Source organism: Phasianus colchicus, chromosome 5 (genome assembly GCF_987193195.1).
Source record: "Phasianus colchicus chromosome 5, bPhaCol1.hap1.1, whole genome shotgun sequence".
In the NCBI taxonomy this organism is placed as follows: domain Eukaryota; kingdom Metazoa; phylum Chordata; class Aves; order Galliformes; family Phasianidae; genus Phasianus; species Phasianus colchicus.
The window spans coordinates 7,512,221-7,531,756 of record NC_143440.1 but is presented as its reverse complement, the minus strand read 5'-3'; the positions used below and the strand labels follow the sequence as shown (position 1 = coordinate 7,531,756).

The 19,536-nt window shown below is 58.5% G+C and overlaps 1 protein-coding gene across 3 annotated transcripts; it reads left to right on the top strand.

Moving 5' to 3' along the window:
• The first annotated feature begins 415 nt into the window (after positions 1-415).
• SPTB (spectrin beta, erythrocytic) lies at positions 416-19,401 on the top strand. Of its 3 annotated transcripts, XM_031607251.2 has the most exons (35): positions 418-622; positions 2,495-2,663; positions 2,744-2,895; positions 3,676-3,849; positions 3,935-4,026; positions 4,108-4,188; positions 4,270-4,385; positions 4,561-4,673; positions 4,764-4,951; positions 5,028-5,145; positions 5,939-6,097; positions 6,172-6,474; positions 6,772-6,922; positions 7,572-8,439; positions 8,815-8,952; positions 9,023-9,782; positions 10,340-10,542; positions 10,618-10,708; positions 10,783-10,929; positions 11,010-11,273; positions 11,351-11,557; positions 11,641-11,730; positions 11,816-12,085; positions 12,904-13,034; positions 13,255-13,459; positions 13,797-14,416; positions 14,929-15,067; positions 15,138-15,222; positions 15,306-15,502; positions 15,580-15,677; positions 15,951-16,029; positions 17,728-17,867; positions 17,935-18,108; positions 18,286-18,328; positions 19,219-19,401. In XM_031607251.2, the coding sequence occupies exons 2-35, from the start codon at positions 2,528-2,530 to the stop codon at positions 19,372-19,374; spliced, it is 6,888 nt and encodes a 2,295-aa protein (XP_031463111.2). In that variant the 5' UTR covers positions 418-622; positions 2,495-2,527; the 3' UTR covers positions 19,375-19,401. The 3 variants fall into 3 exon arrangements, with proteins under 3 accessions (XP_089996402.1, XP_031463110.2, XP_031463111.2); XM_090140276.1 differs by having other exon boundaries at positions 416-622; positions 2,475-2,663; positions 18,286-19,262; XM_031607250.2 differs by having other exon boundaries at positions 417-622; positions 18,286-19,262.
• The last annotated feature ends 135 nt before the right edge of the window (positions 19,402-19,536 follow it).

Genomic DNA, 19,536 nt, shown 5'->3' with positions numbered 1-19,536 from the left:
TATTGGGGGGCAGCCCTAACTGAGGGGCTCACCTAAGGCTAATTAGGGGCACCCGGCACTACTTAGGAGCACCCAGTGCTAAGTGAGGGGGTGGCCAATGCTAAAGGGGGGGACGCCCAGCGCTAACTGGGGGGAATCATAGGATTCACTGGGACTCCCCAGCCATACGGGGGGGTGGGTGGTAACAAGGGCCAACTGGGGGCAGCCAGCACTAACCGGGAGACACGCAAAGCTATTGGGGGCTCACCTAATCCTAAGTGGGGGACCCCTAGGACCGGCTGGGGTCACCCATCTCTAACTGGGAACGCTCCTCACCCCCCTTCATCTCCTCTCTCCCCGCCCCGCTCCACCCTCCCGGCGCTCCCGGTACCGGCGGCGCTGGCCGGGGGGGGCCGCTGTGCTGCATTGCGGGGCGGCACCGCGTCCCCGCCCGCCTCCGCCCGGCCCTGGGGGGGAGCGGGGCTATCGGGGCGGGCAGCGCCGGGCCCCGGGCAGGAATGTCCCTGCGCGCTCCGATAATGGTATTTATAGCGCGGCGCCCGGCGGCTCCGCTCCCCCCGCCCCGCTCCGCGCCCGCACCCGCCGCCCTTCGCCCTCCCGCAACCGCCGCCGCCCCGCGCAGGTGAGTGCGGCACCGGGGGGCGGGGGGACGACCGAGGGGGCGGTGGGGATGGACGTCCCCGAGCGCCCTGGGGACACCCAATGGGGAGTGGGGTTCCGCTCGGTGTCCTTGGGGGAGGATGCAGCCATGGGGTGTCCCGATGTGGGGCGTCCCGATGCGGGGTGCCCCAGTGTAGGGTGTTCCAGCTCGGGGTGCTGCCATTTGAGGTGCCCCGATCGGGGTGTCCCAATCCTTTGGGTTCGGTTTCGCTCAAAGTGGGGTGTTTTTCTCCGTGCTCACCGCTGCTGTGCTGGGTTCGGTGCCACAGTGAACAGCCCCACTGTGGGATGTTGCTGCGGAGTTTTGGGGTCCCATATGGTTCTACTGGGTTGTGGGTGCCCCCCGCTCTAGAGAAGAGTGGGGCTGAGCCCAGGCCTATTTATAGCTGGCAATGCACGCAGCGTGGCAGCACGTGTGTGTGCCACCGGCGGGCGACTGCAGGGACAGCGGGACAGGGACAGACATCAGGCATCGTGGGGCCCCGGGGAGCTGTGCCGTGCCGTTCCGTTCCGTGCCGTGCCATTCTGTGCCGTGCCGTGCCATTCTGTGCCGTGCTTTGCTGTGCTACCGATGGACACAGTGCCATCCCTCTGCCCACAGCAGTGCTCTGAACCCACTTTGGGCATGGAGAGTTGGGATGACACTAAGCGTTGGCACCCCATAGACTCACTTTTTTGGGGTGAATGGGGATCCCACACGCTGCTGTTCTCCCGTAGTCATGTCTGGGATACCCACAGAGTGGGGCAAGGGCTCAGGGCACTGAGCAGCGGGATCACTGGGCACAGTATGGGTACTGTGGTGGCAGCTCAGTGCCAGCCCCGGGAAGTGCTGATTCACCGCACCGAGCAGCAGACGGGGAAGACAGCAGGGGGCAAGTGGGATGCCCTACACTGCGACCCCACTGGGCTCAGCGTTTTCCTGGTGGTGGCAGAGGCGGATTTGAAGGGTCGGCGCTCCCTACGCTGCCAGTGTGCGCTGGCGGCACGCTGGGGGCCTTGCCAGCATTGGGGAGGAGCAGGAGGATGCTGGCTGCCCGCTGGCATGGCAGGCGCAGAGGCATGGCACTGCTCAGCAGCACATGCGGGAGGGTTCCCACATTTGGGATTCCCCACGGTTGGAGTGGTTTTGGGGTTCTGTCTGGCACGGTGCTGGGATGCTGTGCGCTCTGCTCCTGCACGCTCTGCATGTACACCCCTCCCTAGCCCTGCTCACACGTGCACCACTAAGATTAGGGCACAGCACAGCACCCACCCAGCCTGGCTGGCCCCGATAATCCCCCTCCTGTGCGCTGGTGTTTTCCCCCCGAAACCATCATAGCCCCTGGGGTCGCCCCATGGGGGACACCTCAGTGTGCCATGCATCCCCACGGGTGCTGAATCCCAGCTTGGCAAACCCCACAGCACAAAGAAGGTGTGAGGATTTTGGGTGCTGGAGGTGGCAGCCCCCAGCCTGGCTCCCCACACCCTTCAGGGGCCCCAGGCGGCCGGCAGCTGCTGGCAGCATTTTTAGATACCGGCCAGTCCTATCTGTGGCTCAAATGTCCCCGAGGGCGGTTGTCCCCTCCCCGTCCCCCCTGAACCAGCAGCTGTTGCCTGCTGTCTGCCGAAAGCCCCTCCAGCGCAGGCGTGGGTCAGTGCCAGTCCCTTTGGGTGCCACCCATGGATGCTGTGGGATCCATATGGGGTGACAGCCGTGGGGAGTGCCCAAACACCTGGGAGCAACGCTAAATCCCACTGAGCTGATTAAGCGGCAGGTCTTAGCCGCAAATCCTACAGCACAGCGGGGTGGTCATGCCTGTGCCCACATTGCCCAGCAAGGGTCCTTTCCCCTTAGCCGCCGGCCGCACAGCTGCGGGACACCGGGACCATGACCTCCGAGAATGACTATGACCATCTGGAGCTGCAGCAGTCCTACAGCCACTGGGATGCCTCCGACGATGAGTTGGACAACGACAACAGTTCAGCACGACTCTTTGAGCGCTCCCGCATCAAAGCGCTGGCAGGTATGGGGCTGGGTTTGGGTCACTGCAGTCCCTGACACTATGAGTTGGAGATGGTGTCACTGTGGTTGCTCCTGTTGCAGATGAGCGGGAGGCAGTGCAGAAGAAGACCTTTACCAAGTGGGTGAACCTGCACTTGGCTTGCGTCACCTGCCGCATCTCTGACCTCTACCTGGACCTCCGGGACGGGCGGATGCTCATCAAACTGCTGGAGGTGCTGTCCAAAGAGATGCTGGTATGAGTGCCCTCCAGATAGAAACCCTGGGGTCCATCCTGTGCCATCTCATGCCTTGCCGTGCTGTGATGTGCCATGCTGTGCCATTGCATACCTGCGCCATGCCGTCTCAACCCATGCTGTTCCATCCCACACCATCACGTGCCATGACATCCCATGCTGTGTGTGCAACCTTATTCTGTATTATGCTATGCCATGCCATCCCATCCCATGCCATTCCATACCACATTGATCTGTTTCCTCCTGTGCTATCTCATGCCATTCCACTCGTGCCATCCCATAGCATCCCTTGCCATGCCATGCTATGCTGTCTCATGCTATCCCATCCCACGCCATCCCATCCTGTGCCATCTGGTGCCATCTCACTCTATGATATACCATCCCATGCCATGCCAAACCATGCCATGCCATGCTGTCCTATGCTATACCTTTTCCTGCCATCCCATACCTCGTGCCATTCCATGCCCTTCCATGCCATCTCATCCTATGCCATGCCATCCTATGCAATGCCATATTCTTCCATGCTATCCTGTGCTATTCCATGCTGTATAATCCCATGCCATGCCTTGCTATCCTATCTTATGCTGTACCATGTCAACCCATGCCAAGCCATCTCATGCTACGTCATTCCATACCACGATGTTTCATTCCCTGCTGTGCTATCATCCCGTGCCATAGCATGCCATGCCAAGCCACCCCTTGTACTGCTCCATGACTGTTGGGCATGGCAGTGGCATGCCAGGCAGTGAGGGCAGGACACTGAGTCCTATTGTGTCCCAGCCCAAGCCCACCAAGGGCCGGATGCGCATCCACTGCCTGGAGAACGTGGACAAGGCACTGCAGTTCCTGAAGGAGAAGCAGGTGCACCTGGAAAACATGGGCTCTCATGACATTGTGGATGGCAACCACCGGCTCATCCTCGGCCTCATCTGGACCATCATCCTCCGCTTCCAGGTACCATGGGCAGGTGGCACCCACAGACTCAGTGCCCCAGCAGGAGTCATTCTCCACCATCTTGGGTTTTCAATCTGTCCCACAGGTGCAAGATGTCATCAAGGAGATGAAGGAGGGTCCAGAGACACGCTCACCCAGGGACGCGCTGCTGCTCTGGTGCCAAATGAAGACAGCAGGGTAGGTGGAGGTGGAGTGAGTGGCCTTGGGGCCCAGGGGCGCACACAGGGTGATGGTGACACCCCGTTGTCCTTGCCATAGCTACCCCCACGTGAATGTCACCAACTTCACCTCCAGCTGGAAGGACGGACTGGCCTTCAACGCCCTCATCCACAAGCACAGGTACATGGCACAGCCACTGGCAGAGGTACAGTGTCAGCAGTATCAGCAGTGTCAACGTGTCTCTGTGCTCTCTGTCCCCAGGCCTGAGCTGTTTGACTTCAAAACTCTGACCAAGTCCAATGCCCGGCACAATCTGGAGCATGCCTTCAGCGTGGCCGAGCGGCACCTGGGCATCACTCCACTCCTCGACCCTGAAGGTGAGTCCCTCTGCCTCATTTTTATTCCCCTTGGAACATACCCATGGACGGATAGAGGTGGAATGACCCCAGAGGTGGCTCTGGGTGGGATGTGAATGTGGGGACCCATCAACACCGTGGGATGGTGGCACCCCATTGTGCTGGTTGGGGCTGACACCTCTCTGCCATGGCACAGATGTGTTCACGGAGAACCCCGATGAGAAGTCCATCATCACCTACGTGGTGGCCTTCTACCATTACTTCTCTGAGATGAAGAAACTGGAGGTGAAGGGCAGGAGGCTGGGCAAGGTCAGAATGATGATGAGTTGGGATGGCATGGCATGGCATGGCACTGGTGAGTGCCGAGATGCCCCATGCTCACCTCTGGCTGTGCCATAGGTCATTGAGCATGCCAAGGAGACCAAGCGGATGATCGAGGGCTATGGGGGCTTGGCCTCCAACCTGCTCACCTGGATCGAGCAGACCATCGTCTCCCTCAACAGCCGCAGCTTTGCCAACTCGTTGGCCGGTGTGCAGCACCAGCTGCAGGCCTTCAGCACCTACCGCACGGTGGAGAAACCACCCAAGTAAGCATTTCTCCCCACACCTCCCGCCTGTGTTGAGCACCTATGGATGGCACAGGCTGAGCTCTTGCTGGGTCAGGTTTCAGGAGAAGGGCAACCTGGAGGTGCTGCTCTTCACCATCCAGTCTCGGATGCGAGCCAACAACCAGCGTGTCTACACACCACAAGAGGGGCGTCTGGTCTGTGACATCAACCGGGTATGGAGGCACATGGTGTAATTGGGTCCATTGGGGGGTAATTTAAGCCCCTGAGTCTGGTTGTGTCGACCTTGGGGTAGGTTGGGTTCATCTTGGCATGTGTGAACTTGGGGTAGTTTGGGTCCATCTGAGGGCATTTCAGATCTTGGGGTAGATTGGGTCTGTGTTGGAGCAGTTCAGGTCTTGGGGCATTTACGCTTGGTCTTGGGGCATACTGCGTCCATTCTGGGGCATTTTCAGTCCATCCTGTAGCATTTAGGCTCTTAGGCCAGGTGAGGTCCACCTTGTTGCAGGTTGTGTCCATCCTGGGTGTTTGTGCACCTGGGTCAAGTTGTGTCCACCCTGAAGCAGTTAGGTTCTGGGGCATTTTGGGTCCATGTTGGGGCAGGTTGGATCCATACTGGAGTTGTCCAGGTCTGTGGGAATTTGGGCTTCATCTTGAAACAGTGTGGGCCCATCTTGAGGCAGGTTAGGTTCATCTTGGAGCCAATTCTTAATTAAGAACTTGGGTCATTTGGGTTTCCTCCTGGAGCAGGTTGAGTTGAAGTTGGGTCTACCTTTGGGGTAGTTAAGGTCTTGGGGCACTTGGGTTTCATCCTAAGGTGGATTGGGTCCATCTTGGGTTGGATTAAGTCCATCAGTGCAGTGCAGTGTGGGTCCATCTAGGAGCAGATTGGGTTTCCGCATCGATATTCCCCCACCCTTGTGGCATGCTGGGGTTCACCAGCAGAGCAAGGCATTGCCAGTGGGACGCAGAACATGTGTCCCACCACCCAACTCTGCCTTTTCCCAGGCATGGGAGAAGCTGGAGAAAGCGGAGCACGAGCGGGAGTTGGCGCTGCGCAATGAGCTCATCCGGCAGGAGAAGCTGGAGCAGCTGGCACGGCGCTTTGACCGGAAAGCAGCCATGCGGGAGGCCTGGCTGAGTGAGAACCAACGCCTGGTGGCACAGGTGGGGCCAGCAAGCACCTCTGTGGGGATTGGGGCACCCCGACATTGCCTCACTGCTGGCTTTGCTCCCAACAGGATAACTTTGGCCAAGACCTGACAGCAGTGGAGGCGGCCAAGAAGAAACACGAGGCCATTGAGACAGACACAGCTGCCTACAAGGAACGGGTGCAGGCCATTGATGCAGTGGCGAAGGAGCTGGAGAGGGAAGGCTACCATGACATCAAACGCATCAGGGGGCGCAAGGACAACATCCTGAGGCTCTGGGAGCAGCTCCAGGAGCTGTTGCGCAACCGGCGGCAGCGCCTTGAGATGAACCTCACCCTTCAGCACCTCTTTCAGGAGATGCTGCACAGCATCAACTGGATGGATGAGGTCAAGGTGAGCTGCAGGTGGATGGAAGAGATTCGGAGACAGCATGAGTATGGTGCCTTGGTCCCACCAACACAGGGGATCAGTGCGGCTTCTTGGGGAGTCAGAGGTGGTTATGGGGTGTTTGGGTTTCTGGAGAAAGATGTGGTGCTTGGAGCATGCAGCTACCAGCCCCACGTTATGCCAGGAAGTGATGGGTACAGGAGATGCATCCATCGTTGGGTGAATGCATCACAGAGATAATGTTGGTGCTGGAGTGCTCACCACCTGCTCATAGCCTGCAGGTGACCTCCAAGTATCTCACAGGTGCAGCTGGCCTCGTCTGAATCTGGGAAGCACCTCCTTGAGGTGGAGGAGCTTCTGGAGACCCACCGGCTGCTGGAAGGTGACATGGCCCTGCAGGCAGAAAAGGTGCGGGCCATCAGTGCTGCTGCCCTCCGATTTGCTGATGCTGAGGGTAGGTGTGCTCCAAGGGGTTGGATGCTCCAAAGTTTTGGGGGTTCCAGGGGTTGGGCACTCTGTGGGTGAGGTGCATCAGGGTTGGGTTCTCCAAAGATTGGGTGCTCCAACGGTCTCCAGTGGCTGGGTACTCTAAGTGTTGGATTTTCTAAGGGTGGATGCTCTGTGGTTGGGTGTTCTAAAGGCAAGGTTGCTCCAGGCATGATTGCTCCAAGTGTCTCCAGTGATGGGACACTCCAAGGATTGGCTGCACCAGTGTTGGATTTTCTAAGGGTGGGTGCTCCAATGATTGGTCACTCCAAGGATCTCTAATGGTTGGATGCTCCAATGGTTTGGCATTCAAAGGGAGGGTGCTCAAGGGTTTGGGTCCCCCAGAGGTAGGGTTGCTGCAGGGGTGGGTGCTCCAAGTGTCTCTACTGATTGGGCATTCCAAGGGATGGGCAGTCAAAGGGTTGAGTTCTCCAAGGGTGGGTACTCCAGTGTTTGGGTGCTCCAAGTTTCTTATGTTTCAATAGTCGAGTCCTCCAAACGTAGGGTTGCTCCAAAGGTGCATGCACAAGTGTCTTCGGGGTTGAGTGAACCAGGATGCTTTCTGCAGCACACCCAAGGAACCACACTAATGCATGCCCCTGCTGCTCCCTGGCCAGGCTACCGCCCCTGCGACCCCAGAGTGATCCGAGACCGTGTGAACCACCTGGAGATGTGCCGGCAGGAGCTGCAGGCACTGGCGGCGAGACGCAAAGCCCTGCTGGAGCAGTCCCGGGCTGTCTGGCAGTGTCTGCAGGAGCTGGACGAGGCAGAGAGCTGGATCAAGGAGCAGGAGCAGATCTACTCAGCGCTGGACTATGGCAAAGACCTGGCGGGTGTGCTGCTGCTGCGACGCCGTCACACTGCACTGGAGGCTGAGCTGGAGGCACAGGGAGCCCGACTGGAGAAGGCACTGGTGATGGCTGAGCAGCTGGCAGCAGCAGGGCGTGAGGCTGGGCGGCTGCGGGACCGGGCAGCTGCCGTGCGGGTACTGTGGGATCAGCTGCAGGAGCTGGTGACCTTCCGCCGCCGTGGGCTGCGGGAGGCCGAGGGCTTCTTCCAGTTCCAGGCAGAGGCTGAAGAGCTGGCAGAGGTTCTGGCGGAGGCTCGGCAGCGAGCGGCCAGCGAGGAGCTGGGTCACGATGAAGTCCACACGCAGGCACTGCTGCGGGAGCACCAGGAGCTGCTGGAGGAGCTGGCGGCTGCCCAGCAGCTCCTGGAGCGCTTGGGTCACCAAGCAGAGGGCTTCCCACCAGAGCTGCGGGCTGGCCCCGAGGCGCACAACCGCCTGGCAGCGTTGCAGGAGCTGCACCACGAGGTGAGCACGCTGGCCAAGACGCGTGGCCGAAGGCTGCAGGATGCCCTCAACCTCTACACTGTTTTTGGAGAGAGTGAAGCCTGCCAGCTCTGGATGGGTGCCAAGGAACGGTGGCTGGATAAGCTGGAGGTGCCCAACACGCTGGAGGACCTGGATGTGGTGAAGCACAGGTAGGGATAAGCTGCCACTTGCTATCGTGAACTCTGGCCAGTTCTCAGCCTGGTGCCATGAGTTCTCTCTGGTACTCAGCCCAGTGTCAAGAGATGTGGCCAGTTCTCAGCCTGGTGTCATGAGTGCTGGCCAGTTCTCAGCTTGATGTCATGAGGTCTGACCAGTTCTCAGCCCAGTGCCATGAGCTCTGGCAAGTTCTCAGCCTAGTGCCGTGAGATTTGGTCAATTCATAGCCCGATGTCACGAGCTCTGAGCAGTCCATCTTGCACAGTGTCACAGTCTGCAGCCAGCTCTCAGCCCCATGCAATGAGCTCTGGCTAGTTCTTAGCACGGTGTCACGAGATGCAGCCCGTTCTCAGCCTGACTTCCCGCAGGCTGGATGGGCTGGAGCAGAAAATGGCTGGCGTGGCTTCTCAAATCGACGCTGTCAACCACTCAGCTGATGGGCTGCTGGAGAGCGGCCACCCGCACAGCCCACAGGTCCGGCAGTGCCAGCAGCAGCTCAATGAGCGGTAGGTCCCGGAGCAGCAAGGGCACCTCACCCCACCATGCACCCCCACCTTGACCCTTCTGTCCATGCAGGTGGGACCATTTTCGGGAGCTGGTGTCCCAGCGGCGTGCAGCAGTGGACTCAGCGTTCAACCTGCTCAGCTTCCAACTGGAGTGCGAGGAGACACGTGCCTGGCTGCTGAGCAAGACGCGGGTGGTGGAGTCAACGAGGGAGCTTGGCCGTGACCTGGCCGGCGTCCTGGCCACCCAGCGCAAGCTGTACGGCATCGAACGTGAGCTGACAGCGGCCAAGAGCCGCCTGGATGCCCTGCGTCCGCAAGCCGCCCTCCTGGCCCAGGAGCGCCCTGAGTTGGCCGAGGACACGGCAGGGCGGCTGGCAGGGGCGCAGGATGCCATGGACGGGCTGCAGGGTGCCCTGCGGGACCGAGCGGCTGCGCTGGGAGAAGTCGGGCAGCTGCAGAGTTTCCTGCAGGACCTGGATGACTTCCAAGCGTGGCTCTTTAGGGCGCAGAAAGCTGTGGCAGCCACTGAAGAGGTACCGACTTCGGTGGGTGAGGCAGAAGAGCTGCTGCGGAAGCACGCGGCTGCCCATGAGGATGCCGAGGGGCATGCAGCTGCCTTCACGGCGCTGCTGGAGGCAGGCAAGCGGGTGACAAGCAATCAGGAGGACCCCGAGTATGAGCAGCTGCGGGAGCGGCTGCGGGGTGTGGAGGCAGGCTGGGGAGCCCTGCACAAGATGTGGGATGCCCGGCAGCGCTTCCTTGCCCAGTGCTTGGGCTTCCAAGAGTTCCTGCGTGACGCCAAACAGGCTGAGATTCTCCTTGCCAACCAGGTGGGTGAGGGACGTGGGGATGTGTGGTAGAGAGCACCCAGGGCACAGCTGTGCCATGCTCTTGCAGTTAGGTTTGTGTGCTTGAGGTTGGATCCACGCTCAGGGGATGGTTGTGCCATGCACTTAAGGTTGGGTCCATGTGATGGAGAGGGCATGATTGTGCCATGTTCTTGGGGTTGGATCCATGCAGCAAAGAGCACCTACAGCATGGTTATGCCATGCATTTGGGGTTGGGTCCATGCTTCTGGGGTTGGGTCCGTGTGGTGGAGCACACTAAGGGCACAGTTATGTTGTCCTCTTGTGGTTGGGTTCATGCTCTTGGGGTTGGATCCATGCAGCAGAGAGCACCTAGAGCATGGTTGCGCCATGCATTTGGGGTTGGGTGCAAGCGGTGGAAAGCATTCAGGGTGTGACTGTGCCATGCTCTTGAGATTGGGTCCGTGCTCTTGGGGTTAGGTCCTTGCAGTGGAGAGCCCCAATGGGCACGGTGTCCCTCCCCATGACAGGGGAGGGCTGATGGCACCCTGTTAGGATGCTGAGCCCCCTGTGCCCTCTAGGAATACACACTGGCCCACCTGGAGCTACCCCCCACACTGGAGGGTTCCACAGCTGCCCTGCGCCGCTTTGAGGATTTCCATGCCTCCATGGAGAGCAGCGCTGAAAAAATCCCTAGTGTGGTGACCACTGGCTCCAAGCTCGTGTCAGAGGGGAACATCTTCTCTGAGAAGATCAGCGAGAAGAACCAGGCCCTGCAGGAGCGGTGAGTGGGCAAGGGGCCGATGGGCAGCACTGTGGTGTGGCAGTGGGGTGATGTCTGTGCTTGTCCCTATGCCAGGCACCAGGTGAATGTGGCCAAGGCACGGGAGGCAGCGGGCTTGCTGCAGGACAACCACAAGCTGCAGAGCTTCCTGCAGAGCTGCCGGGAGGTGAGTGAGCAGCATGGTTGGTGGCACAGTGGGGTACCCATGGCCGAGCCATGACACACTCACCCTGCCTGCAGCTCGCTGCTTGGGTGGATGAGAAGATGCTAACAGTGCAGGATGCATCTTATGGAGATACACGTGGTCTGCATGGCAAGTGGCAGAAGCACCAAGCCTTTATGGCAGAGCTGGCAGCCAATGAGGCATGGCTGGAGAAGATCAAAGCGGTGAGTCCTGGTGAGGCGAGGTGGCTACGTGCCATGGCTTGGGGATGTGGTGCTCACTGAGCTCACCACTGTGCCAATAGGAGGGCATGGAGCTGGCGAGCTGCAAACCACAGTACGGTGCAGTGGTGGGCCGGAAGCTGGATGAGCTGCAGGCACTGTGGAACAGGCTACATGATGCTGCCAAGGAGAAGGGCCAGCAGCTCTTCGAGGCCAACCGCACTGAGCTGTACGCCCAGAGCTACAGTGATCTGGAGCGCTGGCTGGGGCAGGTAGAGAGCGAGCTGCACAACACGGAGCGTGCCAAGGACCTCACCGGGGCCAACTTACTGCTCAAGAGGCTGACGGTGCGTGACATGGGGATGGGGTGTTCTGGCATGAGGAATGACCTCAGACGTGGGACCTGATGGCATTCCCCTCCCAGCGGCTGGAGGAGCAGGTGGCGGCACGACAGGAGGAGCTGACGGAGCTGAAAGCACCGCTTGCTGGGGTCGCACCAGAGCCTGATGGGCAGGAGGAGAAGCTCCAGCAGCGATTCCTTGACCTGCTGAAGCCACTGGGGAAGAAGAGGAAGGAGCTGGAAACCTCCAAGGCGATGTACCAGCTGGGGAGGGACCTAGAGGACGAGATGGTGAGCACCATGGTGGCAGCAGAGGCTGCAGGGCTGGGGCTGCAGGGCTGGGGACAGTGCTGAGCAGGTGCTCTCGTCCTCAGTTATGGGTGCAGGAGAGGATGCTATGGGCCAGGTCAACTGAGCACGGCACCAACCTCCAGAGCCTGCAGCGTTTGGCCAAGAGGAATGAGGTGAGTATGCCGCCATGGCACACGCTGTCCTACCCATGGGTGTGCAGTACCGCAGACAGCCCATAAGATTCTGACCCCACTGCAGACCCTTCAGAAGGAGCTGCAGGGCCATGCCCCCCGCCTGGCCGAGGTGCTGGAACGTGGTGAGGCGGCAGCTGAAGGACCCTGCCCGGAGCTGGCAGAGAAGGCACGGGAGTTGCGGGCACAGTGGGAGGCGCTGAGGGAAGAAGTGGCCGCTCGGCAGCAGAGGCTGCAGGAGGCCAGCGAAGCCCAACAGTACTACCTGGATGCTGGCGAGGCTGAGATGTGGGTCAGCGAGCAGGAGCTTTTCATGGGAGATGAGGAGAAGCCGAAGGTGAGGGTGGTTCTGTGTTGTCTTCTGAGGACTCTGTGCCATGCAATGTCCTGCATGCCATTCTGTGTTATTTTGCCCCGTCCCATGCCATATCGTCCCATGCTGTGCCAGGACATGCCATCTCATGGCCATGTGTCATTGTGTGCCATCTGTCCATCCCATGTCAATACATGCCATCCCATGCCATGCTATGCCATTACAAACTATCCTATACCATGAGATGACTCTAGAGTCATGCCATGCCATGCCATGCTGTGCCATTATTTGCTGTCTTATGGAATATCATGCTGTGCTACTGCATGCTGTCCCATGGACTGCTGTTATTGGCACACTATGCCATCCATTACACATCATCCCATGCCCCACCATCACCATGTTGTTACAGGTCATCTTGTGCCATCAAAAGTCATCCCATGCTGTGCCATGCTTTGCCATGTCATAGCACCTGATGCCATTATATGCCATCTCATGCCATGCTATGACATCCTATACCACGCAATTACACTGTCCAACCTCATGTTGTGTGTGCCTTTACACACTAACACATGCCATGATGTGCCATCCCATCCCAACACACACTACCCTATCACATGCCATTATATGTCATTGCATGCCATTACATTGCATTCCGTGCCATTAAACACCATTCTGTACCATCCATTGCATACCACACCATGCTATGATGAGCCCACCATTGCTTCCTTCTGCACTGGAGGGAGGTGGGACAATCCCACAGGGTGGGCATTAGGGTTGAACCTTGGTCACCATCTCTTGGCCATTGCATATATTGACTTTTTGTGGTGTCCTTCCTGCTGCAGGACGAGGAAAGTGGTTTGGTGATGCTGAAGAGACACGTGAGGCAGCAGCGCTCCATTGAGGACTATGGGCAGACAATCAAGGAGCTGGCAGGGAGGGCTCAGCAGCTGCTCTCTGCTGGCCACCCTGAGGGGTAGGTGTAACCATGCATGTCCCCATCCTGGGGACAGCCCCATGGCTGCAGTGCCTGGATGAGATGGCACTTCAGTGACAGCCACTGCCCTGAGTGGTAGCAGTGGAGGGACGTGGGGAGCCCATCTACGGGGGGTCCTCCTGAAAATAAGCCCTGAGACATGGCAAGACAGGGAGGTTTGGGTGCAAACTGAGATGTCTGTGTGCCTGGGGCCACGCAGGGAGCAGATCATCCGGCTGCAGGGCCAGGTGGACAAGTATTACGCGGGGCTGAAGGAGGCGGCCGAGGAGCGCCGGCGGCGCTTGGAGAACATGTGCCACCTCTTCCAGCTGAAGCGTGAGGTGGAGGACCTGGAGCAGTGGATTGCTGAGCGTGATGTGGTAGCCTCCTCCCAGGAGCTGGGGCAGGACCTGGACCATGTCACGGTGAGCCCACTGGCACGCGCATGGTGGTGGAGGTGGTGATGAGGATGAAAATGGGGATGGTGGTGATGGAGGTAGAGATAGAGATGGTGGTGGTGATGGAGATGGTGGAGGAAATGGTGATGAAAGTGATAGCGATGGTAGAGATGGAGACAGTGGTGGAGATGGAGTTGAACATGGAGTTGGAGGTGGAGATGGAGATGATGATGGAGATCTTAGTGGTGATGGAGATGATGGTGATGATTGCATCGAAGAGGGTAGTGATGGTGATGATGTTGATGGAGATGATGACAGTGGGTCATTTTTGGGTTGTGAACCCATCTTTTCTTTCCCACCTCAGATGCTGAGGGATACGTTTCGGGAGTTTGCACGGGAAACAGGCAGCGTAGGGCAGGAACGTGTGGACCAGGTCAACCTGACCATCGAGGACCTCATCGATGCGGGTCATGCCGAGGCTGCCACCATGGCTGAGTGGAAAGACGGACTGAATGAGAGCTGGGCCGACCTCCTGGAGCTGATTGACACACGCATGCAATTGCTGGCCACCTCCTATGATCTGCACAAGTACTTCTATGATGGCTCTGAGCTGCTGGCCCTCATTGCTGCCCGTCACCAGGAGCTGCCCCAGGACCTGGGCGATGACTCGGGTTCAGTGGAGGCTTTCCATCGCATGCACAGCGCCTTTGAGCGTGACCTCCAGCTGCTGGAGGGGCAGGTGAAGCAGTTTCGAGAGGTGGCAGCTCGCCTGCAAACTGCCTATGCTGGGGAGAAGGCAGTCAGCATCCAGCAGCAGGAGCAGGAGGTGGCACGGGCGCTGCAGGCACTGCTGGAAGCATGCAGCGGACGCCGGGCACAACTGGTGGACACAGCTGACAAGTTCCACTTCTTCAGCATGGCGCGTGACCTGCTCTCCTGGATGGAGAGCACTGTGCGGCAGATCCAGACGCAGGAGAAACCCAGGTAGGAGCAGATGGGTGGGGGTCCCACTTCCCTGCTCACCAGTATGGCACAACCTCAACATCCCCATCAACTCTCAACACCACCATTTCCAACATCTCCGTCCTTCATCTCCGTCTCTTCCCCCAAATCTCTTCTTCCTACATACCTGTCCTCTGACGTCTCCATCCCCAACATCTCCATCCCTCACTTCCATCCCTTGACATCTCCATCTCCTGACATCTCTGTCCTCCAACATCTCCATTCCCCACTGTCTCCATCCAACCAACTCCAGCCTCCTATACCTCCATCCCCAACATCTCTGCTCCTCTTCTCCATCCCCACAAATCTTTGACCCACAAAATCTCTGTTTCCCAACACCGTCACTCCCAACAGCTCCATCCTCAACACTTCCATCCCCTTGACAGTTCTGTATCCCCAGCATCTCCATGCCTCATGTTTCCATCCCCCTGACACCTCCATATCCCTGACAATTCCATATCCTCAACAACTCCATTCCCAACCTCTCCCCCCAGGGACGTTTCCTCGGTGGAGCTGCTCATGAAGTACCACCAAGGCATCCGCGCTGAGATAGATGCCCGTGACAAGAGCTTTGCTGCCTGCACTGAACTAGGCAAGAAGCTGCTGCAGCGCAAACACCGGGAATCACCTGAGGTGGGTGACAGCCCCTTGGGGGTGGGGAGACAGTAGGAAAGGACCTCCTCATGACAGCCACCCCTTGCAGATCAAAGCAAAGCTGATGGAGCTGCTGGACAAGAAGGAGGCCATGATGGAGCTGTGGCAGCAGCGGTGGGACCGGCTGCAGCTGTGTGAGTGCGGTGATGGTTTGGATGGGCCGTGCGATTTTTGGAGTCCCCCTGCCTGGGTGCTGAACGCTGTCCCTTTCCTGCAGTGCTGGAGGTGTGCCAGTTCTCCCGGGATGCCTCAGTGGCTGAGTCGTGGCTGATGGCACAGGAGCCATACCTGGCCAGCAGCGACTACGGGCAGACGGTGGATGCGGTGGAGAAGTTGCTGAAACGACACGAAGCCTTTGAGAAGTCCACAGCCACGTGGGAGGAGCGCATCGCTGCCCTGAGGAAGCTGACGACGGTGAGGTGGTGGCCCTCTTGGGTGGCAAGAGGACGTGGCTGGATTCCCACTGATTTCCGTATCCTCTTCCCTGGCAGCTGGAGCTCATGGGTGGGCGGACACTGCGGGAGAAGGATGTGGTGCACGACACTGCTCCCCAACATCGTCTGGATCTGGATGCAGAGCTGCAGGCAGGGTAAGGGGTGTCGTTCCCATGTCTCCAAATGGCAGCACCTTCCCTTGAAGCAGGGAATTTTTAGCAGTACACCTTTTCTGAGCAAAAGCCATGCAAGCAAAGCAGCTGACCTACAGCTTTGCTCCTTTATGGGGCTTTTAATTCTTGGAAGAAAGCACAAAAGCCCCAGATTCATGCCCCTAACTCCCAAATCCACTGCTGTACTGATTTTGGGGGTTCCCTCTATTCCCACCTCCATCCTTTGGGAGGCTGAGTATCATCTCCATGCTGCAGGTCTGAGGAGGAGGAGGAGAAGAGGAAGGGGGTGATCCCTCAGGAAGCCTCTCCACCCGCTGTCGATGGACCCCAGCCGGTCAGTTCTGCCTTTTAGCTTTCTCCTTCCCCAGAACCAGGGACCCCATGGCCCCACCACGCCAACTGCTGCCTCTGGACATGTCCCTGCAAATATCCCCTGGTCCCCATCTCTTTACTCTCTCCCTCCCATCCTGCAGCAGGAACAGACACAACCTCCAGCCCTTTGGCTGTTGCTTGCATTGAATTGAATAAATTTTGAATGACCCCAAATTATCAGGCAGGCACAAGGGCAGTACCTTTGCCAGAGTGCGTCCCCATGGATGGGAGCCCAGGGTAGGGCTCGGGATAGTTGGCAGAGGCTGGCACCCATGGGTGCACAGGGCAGAGACAGAGCCAAACAGAGCAGACAGATCCTTGCTGGCATTTGTTCCAGGAGTAAGTCACAAGTCACAGGGACACCACACAGCCACCACCACATGGCACCCAGCTGTTCAAGCTGGCTCTGTCCTGGCTTGGAAGGGACAACTGGTTTCTTGGGGACAAGGGCACGTGGTGATGGTGTTCCTAGTTGGATGTGCCTGTGTTGGCTCCCTCCTTTGTGTCCTTGGAGCATAGTCACCCCAAGGAGATATCACCCCATGGGCATCATCACCCCAAGGGACATCACTGATCTGCAAGGCATTTGACTACTCTGCAAGGCATCATCACCCCATAAGGATGTCACCCTGTGGGGCATCATCAATGCCTAGAGGCATCACCAACCTCTGGGGATGTTATCCTGCAAGATGTCATCGCTCTATGCTGCATCATCACTCCATGGGAATGTAATCCTATGGGACATTGTAACCCCATGGAGACACCACCCTGGAAGACATCACCCTATGGAACATCATCACCCCAAGGGGCATCATCACCCCATGGGGACATCACCCTATTGGATATCATCACCCCAAAAGGCATTGTCACCTCACAGGACACTGCCACCCTCTGGCATTGTCACCCTCTGTGCTGCCATCTCACACTCGCTGCAACTCTTTCTGCTCCTTGCTGCCTGCTTGGGGACAGGATTTGCTTTCTGATTGTTCTTCTGCCTGCTTGGGGACAACAAACCCTTCTGCCTCTCCTGCCCGCTTGGGAACATCTTTTGGCTCTCTGGGGACATCTTCTGGCTCCCTGGGGACAAGATCACTTTCCTGGGGACAGGGATCCCCAGGTTTCTACTGGGGGACAAGATTACTTCTGCTGCTTGGGAACAACTTCTGGCTCCTTGGGAAAAGGGTCAGCCTGATTTGGGACAAGACTGCTTCCTGCAAGCTTGGGGACACCATCTCTCTGCCTGCCTCCCTGGGGACAGTCACCTGGGACACCTCCCTTTGGTGGGACACGCCACAGGCTCTCCATGTGGCTCACTGCTACCATCGCCACCATCATGTGAAGGATACGATGACAATGGCATTGCCATGCTCCAGATCCAACCATGCCACTTCCCAAAGCCTCACCCTGAGCATTCCATCCGCCACGTGCCACTGTCCCCAAGCACTGGCACCATGTTCAGGGGTCCCATGCCGTGGTGGCTCCCAATGTCTGCCAGCTCCCATGCATCACCAAGCATGGGGTGGTCACCCTCAACATTGGTACCTGTGTTTCATGTGTCCCCACTGGGGATGGCACAATGGGGAGGTCCCCATGGGAGGTGGCTTTCTGGGAGGTGACAGCAGTGGGGATGGGCAGTGACGTGGCTGTTGCTTTGCAACAGCTGATAGTGCCCGAGGAGGAGCCCATAGCACCGCGGGAAGAGGTGGCCACATTGCCCGCCCAGCCTGCCCACGTTCAGCTGGAGGGCTACCTGGGCCGCAAGCACGACCTGGAGGCGGCCACCAAGCGTGCATCCAACAGGTAGGCACAGCACAGTGGCCCACCCATGGCTGTGGAGGTGGCCCAGTTGTGACGGAGCTGCCCACAGGTCATGGAGCACACGGTACTGCGTGCTGCGGGGTGAGGAGCTTGCCTTCTTCAAGGATGCCAAGAGCCGGGCACTGGGGGTGCCCTGCCAGGGTGAGGAGCCCCTGGGGCTGCGCAACGCACGCTGCCAGGTGGCTGCTGGCTACAAGAAGAAGAAGCACGTCTTTGCGCTCAGGTATGGTACGATGTGGTTATGGCATGATACAGCACGGTTATGGCATGGCGCTGCATGGTTATGGCAATAGACAGCATGGTTGTGGCACTATACGGCATGGTTGTGTCATGGCACGGCATTGGCGCAGTGAGCCACATGGTGGCAGATGTCTCACCACCGGCTGTGCTCTGCCCCCAGGCTCAGCAATGGCAGCGAGTGGCTCTTCCATGGCAAGGATGAGGTGAGGGGTGTCCTGGGGACATGGGGTGGCCAACAAGATGTTGGGGTGGCCGAGGGGACAAAGAATGGCTGGTGGTGCACAAGGGATTGTTGGGGGTGGCCGAGGGGACAAAGAATGGGATGGCCAGGGAACACTGAAGTGGCCAGAGGTGCCCAAACAAGTAAAGGATCTCCACAGTGGTGCATAGGGGGCTGGAGGGTGGCCAGAGGGATCTTGGCATGACCAGCAGCACCTAAAGGGGACATTCGGGTGGCCAAAGGGGTATGTGGAGGTGACCTGTGATGCCCAAGGGGACATAAGGGCAGCCATGGGACATCAGTGTACCCAACGGTACTCAAGGGGACAAAAGATGGTTAGTAACATCCAGGGGAATATTGTGCTGGCTTGTTGTAGCCAGAGGGCATTGGGGTGATCAGAGGAGCATAGAGGTACATTGTGGTGGCCAGTGGTGCTCAGAGAGACATAGGGCAGCCATGGGATGTGAGGGTGATGAGAGGTGTGTAGAGGAATATGCTGGGGCAGTGGGTGACACAGGTAGGCCATGGGACATCACGGTGGCTGGAGGGGCCCAAAGGAATAAGGGCTGGGCAGTGGTGCCTAAGGGGACACAGGGGTGGCCACAGGTGCCCAAGTGGGATTTGGTGGTGGTCACTGATGCCTAGTGGGACAATAAAGTGACCATGGGACATTGGGGTGATAGAAATACCCAAGAGGGACATGGTGGTGCCCAGGGGGACATAGCATGGCCATGGGACATTGGGGTGAGCAGAGGTGGGACACTGTGGTGGCTGGTGATGCCCAGGGGACGCTGGGTGTCTTGGCGCTCCCGGGTCAAGCCGTGGGGCGACCACCAGGGCCATGGAGGTGCCAACAGCCCCATGCCCCTCCAGGAGGAGATGCAGACGTGGCTGCAGGGGCTGCACATGGCCATCACCTCCTGTCAGAACCTGCCGGCCAAGGCGCGCAGCCTGCCCCCACCCCACGCCCCCCCTGAGCCCCGGCGGGACAAGGAGAAGCGCTTCAGCTTCTTCCCCAAGAAGAAATAACAAGGGGGGAGGGGGTGGGGGGGGCAGCCCAGCACATATGTGAGTGCACACGTGTATATATATACATATATATTTATAGATATTTATATTTATATATATACACACATCTCCATGCTTCAGGGCATGCACGCACCTCAGTGGAGGTGCACGCAGATACGCACA